This window comes from Hemitrygon akajei, chromosome 3 (assembly GCF_048418815.1).
Source record: "Hemitrygon akajei chromosome 3, sHemAka1.3, whole genome shotgun sequence".
NCBI lineage: Eukaryota > Metazoa > Chordata > Chondrichthyes > Myliobatiformes > Dasyatidae > Hemitrygon > Hemitrygon akajei.
This window is the reverse complement of record NC_133126.1, coordinates 197,074,370-197,095,033: the sequence shown is the minus strand read 5'-3', so window position 1 is coordinate 197,095,033 and position 20,664 is coordinate 197,074,370. Positions and strand designations below refer to the sequence as shown.

Here is a 20,664-nt window from a genome sequence, read left to right as displayed (position 1 = left end):
TGTCTGCACCAGTCGGAAGATTTCAAAATCAAAACTGTGGAATAAACGTAAGATGAGATGATAAAAGTGCTCAGATTCTGAATTTAATCAGATGTCACGTCAATGACTTAAAATGTAAATGCTTTCTTGTTTTCAATGAAGGATGTTCGCAGTACTGACATCGGCTCTGGAAGCACACTGGTACTTGTTTATTTCACCAACTCAAGATATCTAACCCGCCCCACTTCACAAAAAAGAACAGGACTCAATGCATGCCAAAGGAGAGTAAACGAGACGAACCATAATCCTGGTAATACACAACGCTCGGATAACTGGATTAAAGCAACACACAAATAATGCTGGAGGAACTTAACAGGTCGGCAATTATCTACAGAAGGAAATAGATAGTCACGCGTATAGTCAGGACTGGAATGGACGCGTGGAGTATTTCACATAGTTGAAGAAGTGCAGCGTGGCCGGAGCAGATCAGCTCCTCCAGTCGTGATGAATGGTTTCCACAAGAAATACCTACCTTTTATTCTGCATAAATAGGAGGAGAATATTCTATTCTCCGGTTCACCGGTTGAGTTCCTCCAAAATTCAGTTTGTGCTGCTCAAGAGATTCACCTTCTGCAGACCGTCTTAATCCTGCGACACGAGGACTGATTGCGCTCTGGCAAAGCGATTTCTGTGGTCGCTCTCTCAGGTTATTCACAGAGAATGATCGGAAGATTCTTTCAGAGATTTTAAATACCGGTGGAGTTGAGTGGAATTAATATGGACCCAACGTATATTGACATAAAATTTGGGTGGGGTGGACACATAATTACTCAGAATATAAATGTGTATCCGCATCTTCCGCAATTTCTGTCGATATTTCTGATAATAGATCTGCGTGATTTTACTTCAATGAAAATGCCGATAAGCCATTGAACAACCCATAGAGGAAAAAGACCATCGGCCAACGACGTTGTGCCGAACCATTTATACTAGTAACACACACAAAATGCTGGAGTAAGTCAACAGTCCAGGCAGGTCCTGATGAAGGATCTCGGCCTGACTACTTACTCTTTCCCATTGATGCTGCCTGGCCTGCTGAGTTCCTCCAGCATTTCGTGTGTGTTCCTTGGATTTCCAGGAACAAAGGTTTTGCCTTAATTATACTGGTGCTTACATGCGGGAATTAAAGTAATTCTGCCGATGTCCCTATCCGCACCACCGTTATTATCTACACATTTATATGCCTATAAAATTTTAAATGTTTTATATTTTCTTTGCCTTCTGCAACCCTAAGTAGTGCTTTTCAAAGATCCACGGATCTCGGCTTATAAAATTATCCGGTCATTTCCTTTCAACTTGGTTCTTCTCACCTATGTATTCGAGTATTAGGCATTTTAATCCTTGGACAATTATACTGGCTGTCTATACTACCCATGTCTCTCATAATTTTATAAACTTCTCTCAGGGATCACCTAAAAATCTGTTTCTCTACAGAAAACGAGCCAAGTTTGTGCCACCTATTCTTATAGCACTTACCCTCTAATAACACCAAATAAACGAAATATAACAGATGTGGCCGAACCTAGAGCGTTAATAACAACATAAAAATCATATCAACGCTTTTCTAGTTCTTAAATCGGGTCAGACCCTTAATGTAGCTAACTGTTCAACTTAATAACATCGGAGAAAAACTCATTTCAAAGATTTCAAAATTCATAGATGCTGAAACATCCTTTCATTAGCAAAGTTGCGGTTACATTGTACACACGCAATTACAAAGTTTCAAAGGCTTTCGGTAAGATACTTGGATAGTGCATACGGGGATGATGCGCCGTATCTGATTGATGCAGGGAGGCAGGACGGTCGGCATAGTTAAGATGGGTTGAAAGGACCAGCTGCGAGCTCTTCCGATTCATGATACTGTGACTGTCAACATTGTTCAGGTTGTTTGCCAATTAAGATAGAAGGTAGAACACTATCACAAACCATATTTAGGAACTGACACTACTTGACAGTACCCACTGAAAGTACCATTTTTTTTGTTATCGATGCTGCAAAGAAACCATCCTATTCAGTTGCACCACAGCTTCGAATGACAACTTCAGAGAGTTGCGGGCACTCTCCGCACATTATGGAAACACGCCTGACCAAGACCGCCATATCCATACTTGTTCAGTAAAGCGGCCAGCATAACCAAAGGCTCCACGCACCCAGACCTTCTTGTCTCCATCGCGCAGAAGATAATAAACTGAAGCAAACATTCAATTAGGCACAAGTAACTGTTCTTTTTCTTTTTTAATCTTTTTATTAATTTTAAACAAACATAAATGAAACATGAATACAGAGAGCTTGAGAGAACATAATTAATAGGTTAAGGTATAAATACAAATAGATGATAATCCATATATAATAACCTCCCAAACTCATAGTAATTACGAAAAATCGAGTAAATAAGAAACCCCCCTCAAAAAAGAAGAAAAAATACCTAACCAACATGGGCCATTGCATTATGTCAAATATACACTGTAGCGTCAATAACACCGCACCTCCATCCAAATAATTAAGGATAATAAAAGTAAGGTTTTCAGAAAAGTCAGTTTAGTTCATATGAAAATGTTGAATAAATGGTCTCCAAGTTTCTTCAAATTTAACTGAAGGGTCGAAGACAACACTTATAATTTTTTCTAAACTTAAACAAGAAATAGTTTGAGAAAACCACTGAAATATAGTTGGAGGATTAAGTTTTCTCCAGTTCAATAGGACAGATCTTCTAGCCATTAATGTAACAAATGCAATCATCCGCCGGGCTGAGGGGGATAAACAACTATTATCCACCACTGGTAAACCGAAAATTGCAGTAATAGGATGAGGTTGCAATTCGATATCCAAAACTGTTGAAATAGTACCAAAAATATCTTTCCAATAATTTTGCAAACAAGGGCAAGACCAAAACATGTGGGTCAATGAAGCGACTTCAGAATGAGATCTGTCACAGGTTGAATTAACATAAGAATAAAATCAAGCAAGTTTATCCTTGGACATGTGAGCCCAATTGTATTAGGGCATGTTTAGCATAAATAGAAGAAGAACTGACTAATTGTAAAATTTTCTCCCACTGCTCAGTGGGTATAACACAGTGAAGTTCTTTTTCCCATTGAATTAATGTGATCATGAAAATACAGCCAGGAGTATCAGAAAAAAAAATTAAGAAGGAATGGGAAAATTCTTGAATAATTATGATAAACATGAGAAAAGTATGAAAATTCTTTATCGTTGGGGTATAAGAATCGCCAAATTTCAGAAATTCCAGAATCAACCATAAAGGAATTAAAAAGAGAGGCCGATTTATTCGGAGGAACCTGGGTGGACTTAGATCTATCCATCGAGGGATTTAAGCAATAGTTATCAACACGTACTCATTTAAATTAGGAAAGGATGTAAATAAACACTTAAAAAATTCAGGACTGTCAGTGTTTGGAGCATAAACATTAACTAAAACAATTTTTTGATTAAAAAGTGAACCAGTGAAAAGCAAAAACCTACCTTGTGGGTCCGAAATTGTTTCATAGTGTATAAGAGAGGTTGAAGAATCTATAAAAATGGAAACGCCTCTTACATTGGCTTGGGAATTCGAATGATACTGTTGTTCCTTCCAAAACCTAAAAAAAGTTGACTATCCTTCTTCCTCACATGAATCTCTTGTACAAAGATAATATTAGCATTCATTCTGTGGAATACTTTGAATATTTTTTTTCCGTTTGATCGGATGATTTAAACCGTTAGTATTCTAAGAAACAAAATTGTTAATCTTATCCATATTGCCAATATTTATCGCAATTAACACATAAGGTTAAAAAAAATGAACTCATGAATCCGGAAGAGGGAAGCAAGTTCAAGAAGGAACCGGAAGTTACGACACACCGACCATTTTAGAAGTTTCGAGTCAGCCCATGAAGTAAAACTAAGCGAGAAACAAAAGCAAAAAAAAAAAGAATCCCCCTCCCACACCCTCAAAACCCCCGAAAAAAGCCAGAAAGAGGCAAGCAGGCAAACTAATACAAATTTTACTCCCATGTCTCAAAACGGCAACTCAAACGAAAAAGTCAATAAAAACAGACACAAACCACCCATATTAAAAAAGGGTTAGTATAACAAAGATTAAATTATAAAATTAGTGTTATATATATATAACAAAAGGATTAAAAGAAAAAAGAAAATTACTAAAACGTTAAAACCCGAGAATGGATAATATTATATTAATATTTTAAAAGAAAGTCCTCAATCTTGTTCAGACAGATCCAAACGGACGTGACGTATCCAAGCACTAAGGTCTTATGGAAAAAAGAAACGACGTCTTAAAAAAAAGTTTTTAAAAAAACCTTAATATTTAAGCGTTAAAGATATAAAAATGTATAAAAGCTTAAAAAAACATCTAATGAGTTACTTTCAAAACTAGCAGAATAATAATTTAAAAAGAACGAACTCAGAGTAAACCAAAAAACGGACCTTTACTTAAGTGTGTAAAAAATACACTATCAACCATCACATCAGAATCATCAAATTATAAAAGGTCCGAACCTATAGACTAATTGTTAGCATAAAGAAGAAAGTTAATACAAATAGTAAAAATACAATACATTTGTCAACTCGTAGTGAAAAAAGTACTATTCTTCAAGAAATATTTGAGTATCCGCTGGAGATTTGAACAACTGACGAGTCTCATCTTTGAGAGTAACTCTCAATTGTGCTGGAAATAACAACGCTTGTTTGTAGCCTTTCCGATTAATTTCCGACATAACCGATTTAAAAGCCATTCTTGCCCTCAAAACCTCGGGACTGCAGCCTTCCAGAATATGAAATTTGAAATTTTGAAAGCTGATCATACCCCTTTCCCGGGCAGCCCGAATCAGACGTTCTGTAGCATGAGGATAATGAATCCGGAGAAACACTGGTCGTGATTTTGTACCTAGAGCTGGTTGATGCGATGTGCACAGTCGATTATTGGAGTGGTATCCAGAACTTTTGAGCCGAAGACGTCCATTAAAAATTTAGAGAAAAATACAGACAGATCACTGTTCTCAAAATTTTCCGGAAGCCCAATTATCCGGAGGTTTTGTCTTCGAGACCGGTTTTCAAGATCAGTAAGTTTAGATTTATAACGATCCAGCAGTTGAGAAGTCGAATACTGCTGTTGTTCCAGAATTTCAATTTTGCGATCTCTCTGGCGAGCGGAATCTTCGAGAGCTAAAATTCTTGCTTGTTGTTGTTGAAGTGATTGAAGTTTGGCGTTGACTGTCTTTAAAGTTTCATCGAGTGTAGAAAGCTTTGGGGTTAGTTTATTCTCCAGTTTTTCAAGTCTCTCGTCCATAAGTTTCGCAATTGCTTCCAAAGTTAACGGTTCTTTCGCCAGTTTCGATTCCCTAGGTTCTCGTGGTTTAGAAATTTTAACGAGTTGAGAAATAATTCAAACTCTCGAAAAAAATTCATAAATATCAACCCCTTTGGAATAGGTATAAACAGGTCAATTAGGGGGTGATTGAAGGTAGAAAAAAGTTAAAGGATTGCAGCGAAGCCTAAAACAGTCTCACTCCATAAGCGCCATCTTGAGACCTCCAAAATAATTTTTCTAACCGGCTGTAATAATAATATCGAATGCTCCCGAATTGCAATAAGATGGAGTTTAAACATTATCAATCGACACCGGTATGGCAAGTTATTGACAGTTTGCACTGCATTTTCTCTTCAACTGTCACGATATATGCTGCATTATGTTATTGAATTCCACGGTACTACCTCAACACACTGTTTTAAGGAAATGATATATGCGTTCTTATGTTAAATGAATTGCAAGAAGCGTCAACGTTACGAGATGAGAACGTCAGATGCTTCGACAATAACACACGGGGATAAATTATTTATGAATTTCACCCGATTGCGGTACATACTTGGCGTCACCGCAACATGCTCTTTCTCTGCTGTTTAAGAATGGCATCAAATCAGTGGAAATACGTGACATAAGATCGACTATGTTTAATCCTTGTGGTTTGAATTAAGAAACTGCAAGGGTAAAATAACTGCGATGGCAGTTATATACAGGCATCCCAATAGAAGCTGGGATGTGGAACATAGATTACAGCAGGAAATAGAAAAGACCTGTCAAAAGAACAATGTTGTGCTAATCTTGGGCGATTTGAATATGAGGTCGATTGAGAAAATGAGTTTGGTAATGGATCTCAAGCGAGTGAGTTTGTTGAATGCCTACGAGATGACTTTTTAGAGCAGTTTGTCGTAGAACCTACCAGAGTATCAGCTATAATGGATTGTCTAATTAACTGGGACAATTAGGAAGCTTAAGGTTAAAGAATACTTCGGAGCCAGTCATCACAGTATGATTGAAATCAACTTGAAATTTCATCTGGAGAAAGCAAAGTCTGACGTAGCAATATTTTAGTGGAGTAAAGGAATTTACAGTGGTACGGGAGATAGGTTAGAAGGAGTTGCTGGCATTAATGACAGTAGAGAAGTTTCTGGGAATAGATTCTGGGAAAATATTCCCAGAAAATAAGGAAGGGGCAGGGCAGTTGTATCCAAAAACGAAAACAATACTCAAATGGTAAAATTTATCAACCGCGGCAGGTGAGACAGTCAAAGCTAATGCAAAAACAAAAGAGAGGGCACACAACAAATCACAAATTAGCGGAAAGACAGTGAATTGGGATTGGGAAGCTTTTAAAACCTGCAAAGAGCAACTAAAAGTATCATTCGAAGTGAAAAATGAAATATAAAGCAAGGTTGCACAAAGAATCAAAGTGGATAGTAAAAACGTTTTCAAGTTTTCAAAAAAAATCAGACATGACAGTGGATATTGGACCACAAGAAAATGTGGCTGGATAAATAGAGTAATAATAACGGGAGACAAATATATAGCAGGTGAAATAAATATTTTCATCACTCTTCACTGTGTAAGACACAAGAAGTGTGCCAGTTCTTGTAGTGTGTGAAATAAGAGAAATGAGTGGACTTAATATTATAAGGCAGAAGGTGCTCGAAAAGCTGAAAGACCTAAGGGTGCATCCGTCACCCGTACCAGATGAACTTCAATTGAGTGCTTTGAAATAGATTGTGGAGGCATTAGACAAGATCTTTCAAAAGTTATTGGACTCTGTCATGGTGCCAGAGAAGTGGAAAGTTGCAAATAGTACTCCACACTTTCAGAGATGAGGAAGGCAGCAGAAGAAAATTATCGAGCAGTCAGTCCGTCCTCAGTGGTTGGGAAGATATTGGAGTCAATTGTTAAGGACGAGGTTAGGGAATACTTGCAGACCCAGGACAATATAGGACAAAGTCAACTTGGTTTCCTTAAGGGAAAACCGGTTCGAATTCTTTGAGGAGATTACAAATTTGCTAGATGAAGTGGATGCAGTAGATGTTGTATATTTGGACATTCAGAAGGTATTTGACCTGCTGCCAAACATGATGCAGCTTACGAAGTTAAAAGCCCAATGTATTACAGGAAAGTTAGTAAGATGATTAGAACATTGATTGATTGGTAGGAGGCAGAAAGTGGGAATAAAAGGATCCTGCCTGGTTGTCTGCTAGTGACTTGTTAGTGTTCCGCAGATGTCTCTGTCGGGATTGCTTCTGTTTATGCTGCGTACATTATGATTTAGGTGATAAAAGATGTCTTTGTTTTCAAGGTTGCAGATGATACGACGTTTGGTGAAGGGGCAGGCTGGGTTGAGGAAACAGGCAGGCTGAAGAAGGACCTATAAATTAGGAGAAAGTGCAAGAAAGTGGCAAATGAAATACAAAGTCGGAAATGCATGGTCATGCACGTTGGCAGTAGAAATAAATGGACAAACACTTTTCTAAACGGGGAGAAAATCCACAGTACTGAGATGCAATGGGACGTGGGAGTCCTTGTGCAGAACAACATAAAGGTTAACTTATTGATTGAGTGGTGGTGAGGAAGACAAATTCAATGTCAGCATTACTTTCAGAATGCAAGATAAGGGATGTGATGCCGAGGCTTTATAAGGCCCTGGCGAGGCCTCACCTTGTGTAGTTTGAACAGTTTAGGGCTCTTCATCTGAGCAAAGATATGTTGGCATTGTAGACGGCCCAGAAGCAGTTCCCAAGGATGATTCCGGGAATGAAATGGTTATTATACGAAGAACTTTCCGTAACTCTGAGTTTGCACTCGCTGGGTTTTACAGAGGATTAAGTGGGATCGCATCCAAATCTTTGGAATGTTGAAATACCTAGACAGAGTAGATGTGGAAAGGATGTTTCCTAGGGAGGTGGTCTAGGACAAGCGGGTACAGCCTCAGAATAGAGAGGCCTCCATTTCAAGCAGACATGCGGATAAATTTCGTTAGACAGAACGTGGTGAATTTGTGGAATTTGTTGCCACAGGCTTCTATGGAGGCGAAGTCGCTGGGTGTTTTTAAGGCAGGGATTGATAGTTTCTTAACTGGACTTTGCATCAGAGGTTATGGGGCGAAGCCCGGGAATAGAATTGAGAAGGGGAAACAGGATCAGCCATGATTGCTTGGCGGAGCAGATTCGATGGGCCGAATGGCCTAATTCTACCCCAGCGTCTTGTGGTTATTTGGTCTTATGACAACCTGATAGAACGTCACAGCATCGCACGTAAAATCGGTATTTCCTTAACATTAAAACTTTGCATTCCTGAATAAAATCGTGATCGTGTGTTAGAGTCGAAGTCAGGCTCTGAAACTACTATCTAATGCCTTGGTGACAGACAGTGTTAATACTAAGAAAAAACAAATATATTAGCTACCGGTAATCCACTCAGTCATAAACAAATATATGACAGATTGTCTGTGTATTTCCATGGACAGATCCTGCCTGACCTGCTGAGTTCTTTCAGCTGTCTCTTCACATTAACTACTGACTCCATCATCTGCCGGCTTTTGCGTCTCCACTGATTATATCCCCTACATGGATTACCTAACATTTATCATAGAATTCACAACACATCGTTTGCAGCATCACAATGTAAATCCACTGACTGGTGCAGAGCGGATAATGGTAGATCAGTTTTAATGGGCGTACTCTTTTACGTGAATACTCAATTTCTAAATGACTCGTGGCGATACCTCATCAAGCACTTTCCTCAGTGAAGATGCACCGTCAGCCGTGTTTTACTAGGATCTCTGAGCTGGAAGCCAGACGCAGTTGTGCTATTCAGTACAAGAGTAGGATGAAGAAAAGAAAGGCACACTATTATCTTTAAAGCTGCGTTTTCTTGTGCATGATTTTGCTTTAATCTCATAGTGGCAATGGAAATACTGAATAACAACATTTAAATTTCAAAGACACAAGAAGACGTTAATTCAAACATTTCCCGTTGAGGTACCTTGGTAAAATTAATATTCCACCACACTACCGAATAGCAATAAAGGATAATGTCAACGGTACACGGAATTATCAGTTCATAATTAGCTTTCAATTTAAAAGATTGATTCAATGGGCAAAAACAATTTCACTTCGACGGTGTGATAACGAAATGTTGGTCTACAAGAGGTAAGCTCACCTTTGGCACCCAGTTCTCTTTGGTGTAAAGGTAAATGTATGGAAGTCATGAATCGGATCATGTATTGCGAATATTCCGCCAAGAATGACATCACCATCCTTGGCTAAGTCCGGCAAACTGTCTTTTGATCGACGCTTACAGAGGATTCCATGCGTTTGTGGCGCAGCGGCGAGGAACACGAAAAACAGAAACTGAGACATTGTTCTGTTACATGGAGCTGTCACGGTCAGAACATCGCGTATTTATATTGTCTTTAATACGAAATGAAGTCCCACAACGGTTTAAAAATGAAACCACTGTTGTAATGAATTATGTTCCCCGTGATGATATAGTACACAAGGGACACGTATTATTCGAGGTATATATGATTAATGCCTGGGGAATTTTAGAGAAATATGAAATAACATTTATTCGATACAGGTAAATCTGCACTCCCAGCAGAGTGTAAAGGTTTTCCAATGAATGAAGAAGAAACCCGAAGTGTATAAAGGTTTTATGCTTCTGATAATTCGCACCTTAGATGTAATTTAGTCATCAGACAAACGATCCTGTCATGAATAAATGGATTTAAATCTAGGTTAAAAACAACTTCAAAAACTACTATAGCTGGACACATCAATGCTCACGAATGCAAAGACATCAGAAAGCTCTAAATACATCACAGTCAATCAATGCAAAATCGCTCTCCACCACTGAGCACATTTACATGGAGTACTGTCACAAGAAGGCAGCATTTGTCATTAAAGAACCCCACCATCGATACCATGTCCTCTTCTCACTAATACCATTAAACAGAAGCTGTAGAAAAATTAGGCCTCATGCCTCCAGCTTCAGGTACAAATGTTACCCTGCAAGCATAAGGCTCCTGCACCGGCGTTGCGGACTGTTCTGAACTGATTCAACGACCTACAGATCCACTTGCAAGTCACTTTTACAACACAGATTCTCTCTGGCATTTTCTTTTGCTTTTCCATTTTTAATTGTTTTTCTTTCAGTTTCTTCGCTCCCAAAACCAAGGGAAACCAGGTCAGAAACCAATCCAGATGCCAGAATTTGCGTCTATAGCTTCTCTCTCAGAATTCAAGCATCCTAACACATTCGTGGAAGACACTCACTTGGAAACATCAAACAATAATGACGTGTTGAGAAACTGGATCAGCAGTCTGATACCGAGAAAGAATGATGCCTAAGAGGCAGCAACATTTCCACCACGATTATTCTAAACACTGGTGCCGCACAAATCTACGCATTCGATATGCTACTCTACTAGGAAACCTTAGTACGTTATATATACTGACACCCATTTAATGACCTTGTTGGTTACATCGTGAAAATTGCTAATACATTTGATGATCCATTTCTCTTTCATAAATGCAAATTGACTCTGTCTAATTATGTTTATGTTTGCTGTTACTGTATTGCTTTATACAAGATATTTCAGCTTTTTCACATCAACTTGTGTTTGGTAAACGGATCCGCAGTTCCCTATGTTTTTCCTTAATCTCGCTGTGAATTGTGTCATGTTTACTACTCTCTTATCCACTCAAACGTTTTCGCAGACTTTTACTTTTGGAATAGCGAAAACGACGACATTGCTGTCCCAGTTTTAATCCGAGGAAAACACCAAAAACACCATAAGAGTTTGTGCCGTCCTTTTGTCAAATTGCTTTCTTTTGTGACATAAAGAGTTTCAATTTCTACAACTGTCTGTTGGCCTTTGGTTACAGTGGTCTTTGTAGCTGTTTATGCATGCTACATATCGGAAGCAGTAAACAAATAACAGGGCAAATTTCATTGAGATCGATGTTATGTAGATCTCTGAAATAATGAAAATGCGTCCGAATAACTTACCTTTATTATTTATTTATATCATGTTTAATATCATATGATTGCACATTTTCCTGCACTATCGTCATATTCCTTGATTTCATTAATATCTGGAACTTCATAAATCTCTGTTTTGTGTGGTAAAGAATATAAAAGATTCATTATCCTATTAGTGAAGAAATATCTCCTCATCTCAGTTCCGTGTGGTTGTTCTAAACACCTCAGCCAAGTGGATTATTTAACTGCTTACATTCGAATTATGTGATTTTCGATACTGTCATCTCTTTTTAGGTAAATTGAAGGGATTAAAGGCAGATAAATCCCCAGGGCCAGATGGTCTGCATCCCAGAGTGCTTAAGGAAGTAGCCCAAGAAATAGTGGATGCATTAGTGATAATTTTTCAAAACTCCTTAGATTCTGGATTAGTTCCTGAGGATTGGAGGGTGGCTAATGTAACCCCACTTTTTAAAAAAAGGAGGGACAGAGAAACCAGTGAATCATAGACCGGTGAGTCTGACATCAGTGGTGGGGAAAATGCTAGAGTCGGTTATCAAAGATGTGATAACAGCACATTTGTAAAGAGGTGAAATCATCGGACAAAGTCAGCATGGATTTGAGAAAGGAAAATCATGTCTGACGAATCTTATAGAATTTTTTGAAGATGTAACTAGTAGAGTGGATAGGCGAGAACCAGTGGATGTGGTATATTTGGATTTACAAAAGGCTTTTGACAAGGTCCCACACAGGAGATTAGTGTGCAAACTTAAAGCACATGATATTGGGGGTATGGTATTGATGTGGATGGAGAATTGGTTGGCAGGCAGGAAGCAAAGAGTGGGAGTTAACGGGACCTTTTCAGAATGGCAGGGAGTAACTAGTGGGGTACCGCAAGGCTCAGTGCTGGGACCACAGTTGTTTACAATATATATTAATGATTTAGACGAGGGAATTAATTGCAGCATCTCCAAGTTTGCGGATGACACGAAGCTGGGCGGCGGTGTTAGCTGCGAGGAGGATGCGAAGTGGATGCAGGGTGACTTGGATAGGTTAGGTGAGTGGGCAAATTCATGGCAGATGCAATTTAATGTGGATAAATGTGAGGTTATCCACTTTGGTTGCAAGAACAGGAAAACAGATTATTATCTGAACGGTGACCGATTAGGAAAAGGAGAGGTGCAACGTGACCTGGATGTCATTGTACACCAGTCATTGAAGGTGGGTATGCAGGTACACAGGCGGTGAAAAAGGCAAATGGTATGTTGGCATTCATAGCAAAAGGATTTGAATACAGGAGCAGGGAGGTTCTACTGCGGTTGTACAAGGCCTTGGTGAGACCGCACCTAGAATATTGTGTGCAGTTTTGGTCCCCTAATCTGAGGAAAGACATTCTTGCCATAGAGGGAGTACAGAGAAGGTTCACCAGATTGATTCCTGGGATGGCAAGACTTTCATATGAAGAAAGACTGGATCGACTAGGCTTATACTCACTGGAATTTAGAAGATTGAGGGGGGATCTTATTGAAAGTTATAAAATTCTAACGGGCTTGGACAGGCTAGATGCAGGAAGATTGTTTCCGATGTTGGGGAAGTCCAGAACGAGGGGTCACGGTTTAAGGATAAAGGGGAAGCCTTTTACGACCGAGATGAGGAAAAACCTCTTCACACAGAGAGTGATGAATCGGTGGAATTCCGTGCCACAGGAAACAGTTGAGGCCGGTTCATTGGCTATATTTAAGAGGAAGTTAGATATGACCCTTGTGGTTAAAGGGATCCGGGGGTATGGAGAGTGAGCAGGTACAGGGTTCGGAGTTGGATGATCAGCCATGATCATACTGAATGGCGGTGGAGTCTCGGAGGGCCGAAAGGCCGACTCCTGCACCTATTTTCTATGTTTCTATGTTTCTAGTTTTGAAGGGAACCACTGTCTCTGTTATGATAAGCCAGGTAATCCATTTTCATTCTGGATGACATCAACATCTTTGGAAGCATTGCACTTCCATAGATGAACATTGGTGCAGATTCAGCATCAAGTATTTGTAATCAATGTTTGCTGTTGTATTCACAGCATGCCCACCTAAGTAGGTCCTATTAATTCCAAATTCATAATAAGAGCCAACATTACCATAAATATTAATTGTCCTCCAACGTTTCGTACAATCCTGCGCCCTGACATTTTATTTTATAACAATTACTGTGTTTGAGAAAATTGTTTTAAGCGATTGCTAACACGAGCGAAATGGCATTCAACAATTTTCACGACCATGCCAAAGTGGTAATCCTGGGCAGGCGCGAATGGAGCGAATAGACATTGCAGAATTCCAGACAACAGGTGAAGCGGAACGTTTATTAAATCGATCACATCAGCAGTTCACAAGCAAAAATCTATACATTTTTAACTCGTGGCAGGAACTAATGGAAGGGCACACAGTGGCCACTTTATTAAGGGACCATATGTGAAAATGTCGGTGGAGAATGGCCAATCCGGTTCAAGATGACAAGAAAGCGACAGTAACTCAAAAAGAAGATACCCAAATCAGCAGTAGTGAGCAGAAATAGATCAGTAGCTTACAAAATCTCGTCGAATGAAGGAGTGGATGGGCTACAGCAAAAGAAGACTATGAACTTCTATCTATCAGTGGAAAATCTTCTTATGTTAGATCATACAAGCGCAAGATGCTAAAGCTAACAAGTACACGTGACGTGACAGGTGACTAGTTATATATTATATATTGAGATATAGCGTTGAATAGGTCCTTCCGGCCCTTCGAGCCACGGCGAACAGCAATCCCCGGATTCAATCCGAGTGTAATCACGGGACAATTTTTGATGACCAATTATTCTACCAACCGCTAGGCCTTTGGACTGTGAGATGAAACCGGAGCACCTGCAGGAAATAACTTACAGGTAGCTGGGCGAATGTTACATGACAAATCAATGTAGCTAATATTCTTTAATTAATTATTTTCGTCGAGTTTTGATATCACGAATTTTTGATACTTTCCGATACATTTCCGAACTATTCACGTTGAACTAGCAGACTGATAATTTTCTGTGTTTTCTTTCCATTGACTGCTAAATATTTGCATCACGTTTATTCTCCGCAGAAACACATGTGAATCTATATCATTTTGGAAGGTATTAAAGTAGCGTGCATTGATCCAAAACTATCTGATTCAAAACCCTTGGTTTTAAGTCCACAAGGGTCTCAGAACTTGGCAGTTATCAGGCTAATGTCACCAATGTAGCATATCAAATACTTCAGGAGGACCTGTTGGTGATCTTAGTACGATTGTTCAAAACAACAGCACCCTATTAACAAATCTCCAATGACGAAACTCTTAATTTACTTGATCAATAAAATTAATTCGAAAAGTTGCAATGTTAAAAAAATTACCCAATTTCCAATCTGGCTGAGTGACAGTGCGGTTTTTGTGTAAAGTTTGGATTAGTACTGGCAGAGGAGAAGGTCCGACCAGTGACACTTAATCATGAAATAACCATAAATAGAATTCAGACATCATATTATGTTCCTGGTCATACTCGCTGTTGAACATTCTCAAAATCCAATCGGATCTACTCCCAGCAGATGTAAATACATTTTAAATACCTGCGTTCAATCTGCACAAGATAATCCGGTTGACAGATAAAAAAGGTTCAAAACTACAATTAATGGATGAGGTAATGATATAAAGGGACTACAAATTGGTAGCTACAATGAATTGTCTTTTGTCATTATATTTTTCTTTGTATTACTCTCCGGTTTCAGTAAGATAATGTAACATTTCGGTGCAAAAATGCAGACGAGCAGACCGAAGCTTGATGCCCAGATAGCGAACATTTCTACAGCAACGGTGTACTTTCCGGGAGAGCTCACGTAAGCTGGAATAAAAGTTATCCAAACAGCCGAAAATATCAGCATGCTGAAGGTGATGAACTTGGCATCATTAAAACTGTCCGGGAGCTTTCTGGCAAGGAAAGCAAGTACTAAACACACAATGGACAACAGAGCAATGTAGGCCGACACCAAGTAAAAGGCGATCAATGAGCCCACGTTACATTCCAGAATAATGATGTCTCTGTAATGTCTCATGTTTTTCAGGGGATTGGGAGGTGACACACTTAACCAGACAACGCAAACTAAACCTTGCAAAAAGGTAAGGGCGAATACGCCCAAGCGCTGCTGCGCCGGTCCAAACCAGTTCATTAAGCTGTTGTTAGGAAGGGTTGCTTTAAAGGCTACCACAACAAGGATTGTTTTGCCTAAAATGCAGGAAATGCAGAGGACGAACACAACCCCGAAAGCTGTGCGGCGCAACATGCAAGACCAGCCGGACGGTTGTCCAATGAAGGCGAGCGAACAAATGAAGCAAAGCAAAAGGGCGAAGAGCAACAGGAAGCTGAGCTCGGAGTTGTTCGCTTTGACCACAGGGGTGTATCGATGCCGGTAGAAAATTGCAGCCGTGGCCAATGTAAAACACACTCCAACGAGAGCAAGGGTCACTAATACAATCCCCATGACATCTCCAAAAGACAGAAACTCAATCTTCTTGAGAACACATTGCGTTTTTGCTTGATTGGACCAGTATTCCGATGGACAGCTGATGCAACCCGTGGAATCTGGGAAAATGAGAATAGAATATGAAAATGTGTGGGAAATCGGAACTGCGGAGATGCGAGAAATTGTTGCACATCTCAGCACTTACCAGTGACGTTGCTGATTTCACCGTCGGCGCACTCTACACAGTTAAAACAACATATCGGCTGCCCTTTCTGTGTGACTTTTCTTGTTCCAGGTCGACAGGGTTCTGAGCAAACAGCTCGTGGGATCTGCAGAAGGGGAAAACGTCCTGCTAATGCAGCTGAACATTGAAAATAGAACATAGAACAATGCAGTATAGTACAGGCCCTTCGGCCCACAATGCTGTGCCGACCCTTAAACCCTACCTCCCATATAACGCTCCAAGTTAAATTCCTCCATATACCTGTCTCTTAAATTTCTCGAGTGTATCTGCCTCCACCACTGACTCAGGCAGTGAATTCCACGAACCAACCACTCAAAAAAAAAACCTTCCTCTAATATCTCCCTTGAACTTTACACCCCTTTCCTTAAAACCATGTCCTCTTTTATTGAGCAGTGGTGAGGTGGGGAAGAGGCGCTGAATGTCCACTCTATATATTCCTCTTAATATCTTGTATATCTCTATCATGTCTGCTCTCATCCCCGTTCTCTCCAGAGAGTAAAGCCCTAGCTCCCTTAATTTCTGATCACAATGCATACTCTTTAAACCAACGTCCTGGTAAATCTCCTCTGTACCCTTTCCAATGCTTCCACAGCCTTCCTATACTGAGGCGACCAGAACTGGACACAGTACTTCCAAGTGTGGTCTAACCAGAGTTTTATAGAGCTGCATGATTACCCCGTGACTCTTAAACTCTATCCCTCGACTTATGAAAGCTTTCTTAAGCTTTCTTATCTACCCTATCTACCTGTGAAGCAACTTTCAGGGATCTGTGGACATATACACCCAGATCACTCTGCTCCTCAACCCTTCCAAGTATCCTGCCATTTACTTTGTACTCTTCCTTGGAGTTTGTACTTCCAAAGTGTACCACCTCACACTTCTCTGGGTTGAACTCCATCTGCCACTTCACAGGCCACTTCTGCATCCTATCAATGTCTCTCTGCAATCTTCGACAATCCTCCGCAGTATCCACAAAACCACCAACCTTTGTGACGTCTGCAACTTGCCAACACACCCTTCCACGCCCACATCCAGGTCGTTAATTAAAATCACGAAAAATAGAGGTCCCAGAACCGATCCTTGTGGGATACCACTAGTCACAACCATCCAAATTAGTGTTCTCCCTCCACCACGACACTCTATCTTCTGCAGGCAGCCAATTCTGAATCCACCTGGCCAATCTTCCCCGGTTCCCATGCCTTCTGACTTTCTGAATAAGCCTACCGTATGGAACCTTGTCAGATGCCTTACTAAAATCCATGTACATTAAATTCACTGCAATACCATCGTTTATATGCCTGGTACCCTTCAGCTGTTCAGCATGTTCAGCTGAGCATGCTGAACATCTGACAGAAAACCTGAGAATTCAGCTTGAGGAAGAAGAAGAAAATAAATAACCAATGAACTTTGAAATAAGTTAATTATGAGCAATATTATGAATAAAGAATGAGAAGCAACACACGGTAGATGCTGAAACGATCACATTGAGAATTTGTAAGTGAGGTGTTTTGCCTCATTTAGAGCAGATGAAATCTGGATTTCAAAATCGCGGTTCTCCTGTGATAAGCGAGTAAGAAGTGGTAAATAGTGCATTTGAACACATTCCTAACACATCCCATGTTTCACTGTTGTACCGATCTCTTCAGAGCTCTCTCGTTCATGGTGTGAGACCTACTTCAGTTGCTCTATCAAAATCGCAATGTACCACTCTGGTCTGTATTAAAATTCCACCTGCATTTGCAGCCCATTTCTCAAGATGTTCCAGATCCGGTTGTTAGTCTCCTTGCTGTATATTGCATGCGACTGCAGCTTCTTGACCACACTCCCATGTGGGAGATTGTCAAAGGCGTTGCCGAAGTCATGGCCGACATTGCCTGGTAAATTCCTGGAAAGCATATGAAGTTGAGGAGACACGGCATTCCACCCACAAAGCTATGTTGATTATCCCTCATCTGTCCTTGTCTAGCAAAATACTTATATATCCGGTCCCTTAGAATACCATCCAATAACTTTATCACTACTGATGTCAGGCTCATCAGTCAACAATTTTCTGAACAATACTTTGAGCCCTTTTAAAATAACAGAACATCATTAGCTATCTTCCTGTCCTCCAGCATATCTCTCGAGGGAAGGCATGTTTAATATATCTCTGCGAGGGTCCCTGTAATTTCTGCACTAACCTCGAACAGAAAACACTGTGCCAAATCCTAGGGTTTATCCACGCTAATCTTACTCAGCAAATACCTGCTTCACCAGTGGTCTGAATACTGTCCATGATTTGCTGCCTCTATGCCTCAATTCTATAGACTTGGTGTCAATCTTCCGACTAAATACAGATGCAAAACATCCATAGAAAATCACCATCAGACCATAGACATAGACGCAGAATGAGGCCATTGGCTCATCAAGTCTGCTCCACTCTTCAATCATGGCTGATTCTTTCTAAAACCTCCTCACTACCGCACCCCGCCTTTTTCCCGTAAACTTTGATGCTGTTCTCAGTCAAGAACCTATCAACCTCTGCCTTAAATACACTCAACTACCTGGCCTCTGTGGTTGCCTGTGCTAACGAATACACAGATTCATCATCCACCGGCTAAAGAAATTTATTCGCATCTCTGCTTTAAATGGACGCCTGTGTATCCTGCGTCTGTACCCTCTTGTCGTAGACTCCGGAACACTGGGAAAACGCTTTGCACTTCTACTCTGTATTGGCCTTGAAAAACTCGAAAGGTTTCAAAGCGTTTCGCTATACCCATAGTTCTAACTTCTAGCGAGTACAAGTCGAGAGCCAGCGAACGTTGATCGTATGATAATCCATTTCATTTCAGGACTGATACTTGTGAACTTCTTCTGAACTCACTCGCATTGCAGCTCATGTTTTCTTAGCTGGGAAGCTCAAAACTGTTCAGAATCCTCAAGACTCGGCCTCACCAGTGCCTTATGAAGCCTGAATATCATACACTGCTCTTGTATTCTCAACCTCTTGAAAAGATTGTTTTTGCCTTCCACACCACCGTCACGAATTGTAAGATAGCGTTTCGGATGTTCTTCCCAGGGAGTCTCAAGCCGCTTTGGATCTTAGATCTTTGGAAGTACTCCCCTTTGGAAAATAGGCTGCACATTTATTTCCACGGTCAAAATGCATAACAAGGAAAAGAAGGCGGAGCTTAGCAGGCTTATTGGCCTAACGGCGACTTTTTTGCTTGCATCTGCAGAAACAGCTCTATTTCCATCTTTAATATCTCTATGTTTTCCCTTTCAGGGTTCTTTTGAAGACCCTGACCTGGAGTTCACGCTGACTGAAAGTCTTTGCAGGAATGAGACGCCCTCTCATGGTTTCATAATTGGTTGTTGTTTGGCACACTAAGGGATCGGCCTATGAGCTCCGCTCGCCTTCCGAGGACCGGGTTTTCGTGGATCTGGAGTCGGGGGATATCGGAGTTAGGAGATGGAGAATTTAAGGCTGTGTGTCCAGAGAACCCAGATCTTTGGCAGAGAGCTCCGAAAAAGTGAAACTGAGACACCTCTTCCTTCCTTATTAGGGAGAGAGAAAGCCTGTTGTGTGCCGAATGCCGGGCGATGAATGTAGTCTTTGGAGTACTTCAGGTCTGTATCTTTGGTGTAGTTTTGCTCATGTTGGAGTACTTGTTGGCGGGTGCCGATGCTTTTTTTCCACTGGGAGGGTGGGGCGTTTGTTGCCTCTTACGCGCGGGAGGGAGGGGGCTGGGGGCGGGGTGGGATTTTGGGATTCTAACATTTAACTGTCGTTCATTTTTAGGGGACACTCGTCTGTTTTCGTGGATGGTTGTGAAGAAAATGCATTGCAGGATGTATATTGTACACATTTCTCTGACACTAAATGTACGTTGGAAACCTTTGGAGACTTTTGACGACATTGGCCAATATTATATTCAATTTTCCATTTTCTTGCCTATTCTCGTAATTTATCTTAGTTCTCTGCATTCTACCTGTTTGCTCAAACTATTCGCCCCATCACCAATCCTCGTGTCATCTAGAAACTTTTGCAACTAAGTCATCTATTGCGTCATCTAAATCATTGATATCCAGCATAAAAGGAAGCGGTCCCCAAACCACCCCTTGTGGAACACCACTAGTGACTTCTAAACAACCAGAACATTATCACTTTATTCCCATTCACTGTCCCCTACCACTCAACGAATGCACTAACCATTGCCAGTAACTTCTATATATTACGATATCAAGGACCTCTGAAAGTCAAAATCTACGAATCCACTGAGTACGCTTTATCCCGCTTTTCGTTCCTAAGAGAATTCCAACTAGTTCGTCAGGCAAGCCACGGAGTGAAATATGTGATGTAAAATAAAGGAAGGTGCTACTGACATTAATCATGGGTATCGCTTTGTCGTTAATAACGGGTAAGGAATTTAAAAGTATCTGAAGGGACCGAATATGGAGCAATTTCGAAATTTAGGGATAGTCAACATAGCTTGATATGTGGGATTTCGTATCTAACCGACTGTCCTGGCCCCTTCTGGCACCTGGCTGCTTTACCCAGATTTGGGCCATTAACAC

General features: G+C 40.4%; 1 protein-coding gene across 1 annotated transcript in view; it reads right to left on the bottom strand.

Annotated features, from left to right (window-relative positions):
• Positions 1-15,074: 15,074 nt before the first annotated feature.
• LOC140724663 (extracellular calcium-sensing receptor-like) overlaps positions 15,075-20,664 on the bottom strand; it is a 36,142-nt gene continuing 30,552 nt past the window's right edge. The window contains exons 7-8 of the mRNA XM_073039089.1: positions 16,069-16,192; positions 15,075-15,982 (exon numbers count right to left, since the gene is read on the bottom strand). Of these exons, the coding sequence (XP_072895190.1) occupies positions 15,075-15,982; positions 16,069-16,192 (1,032 nt within the window). The remainder of the gene's footprint in view (positions 15,983-16,068; positions 16,193-20,664) is intronic.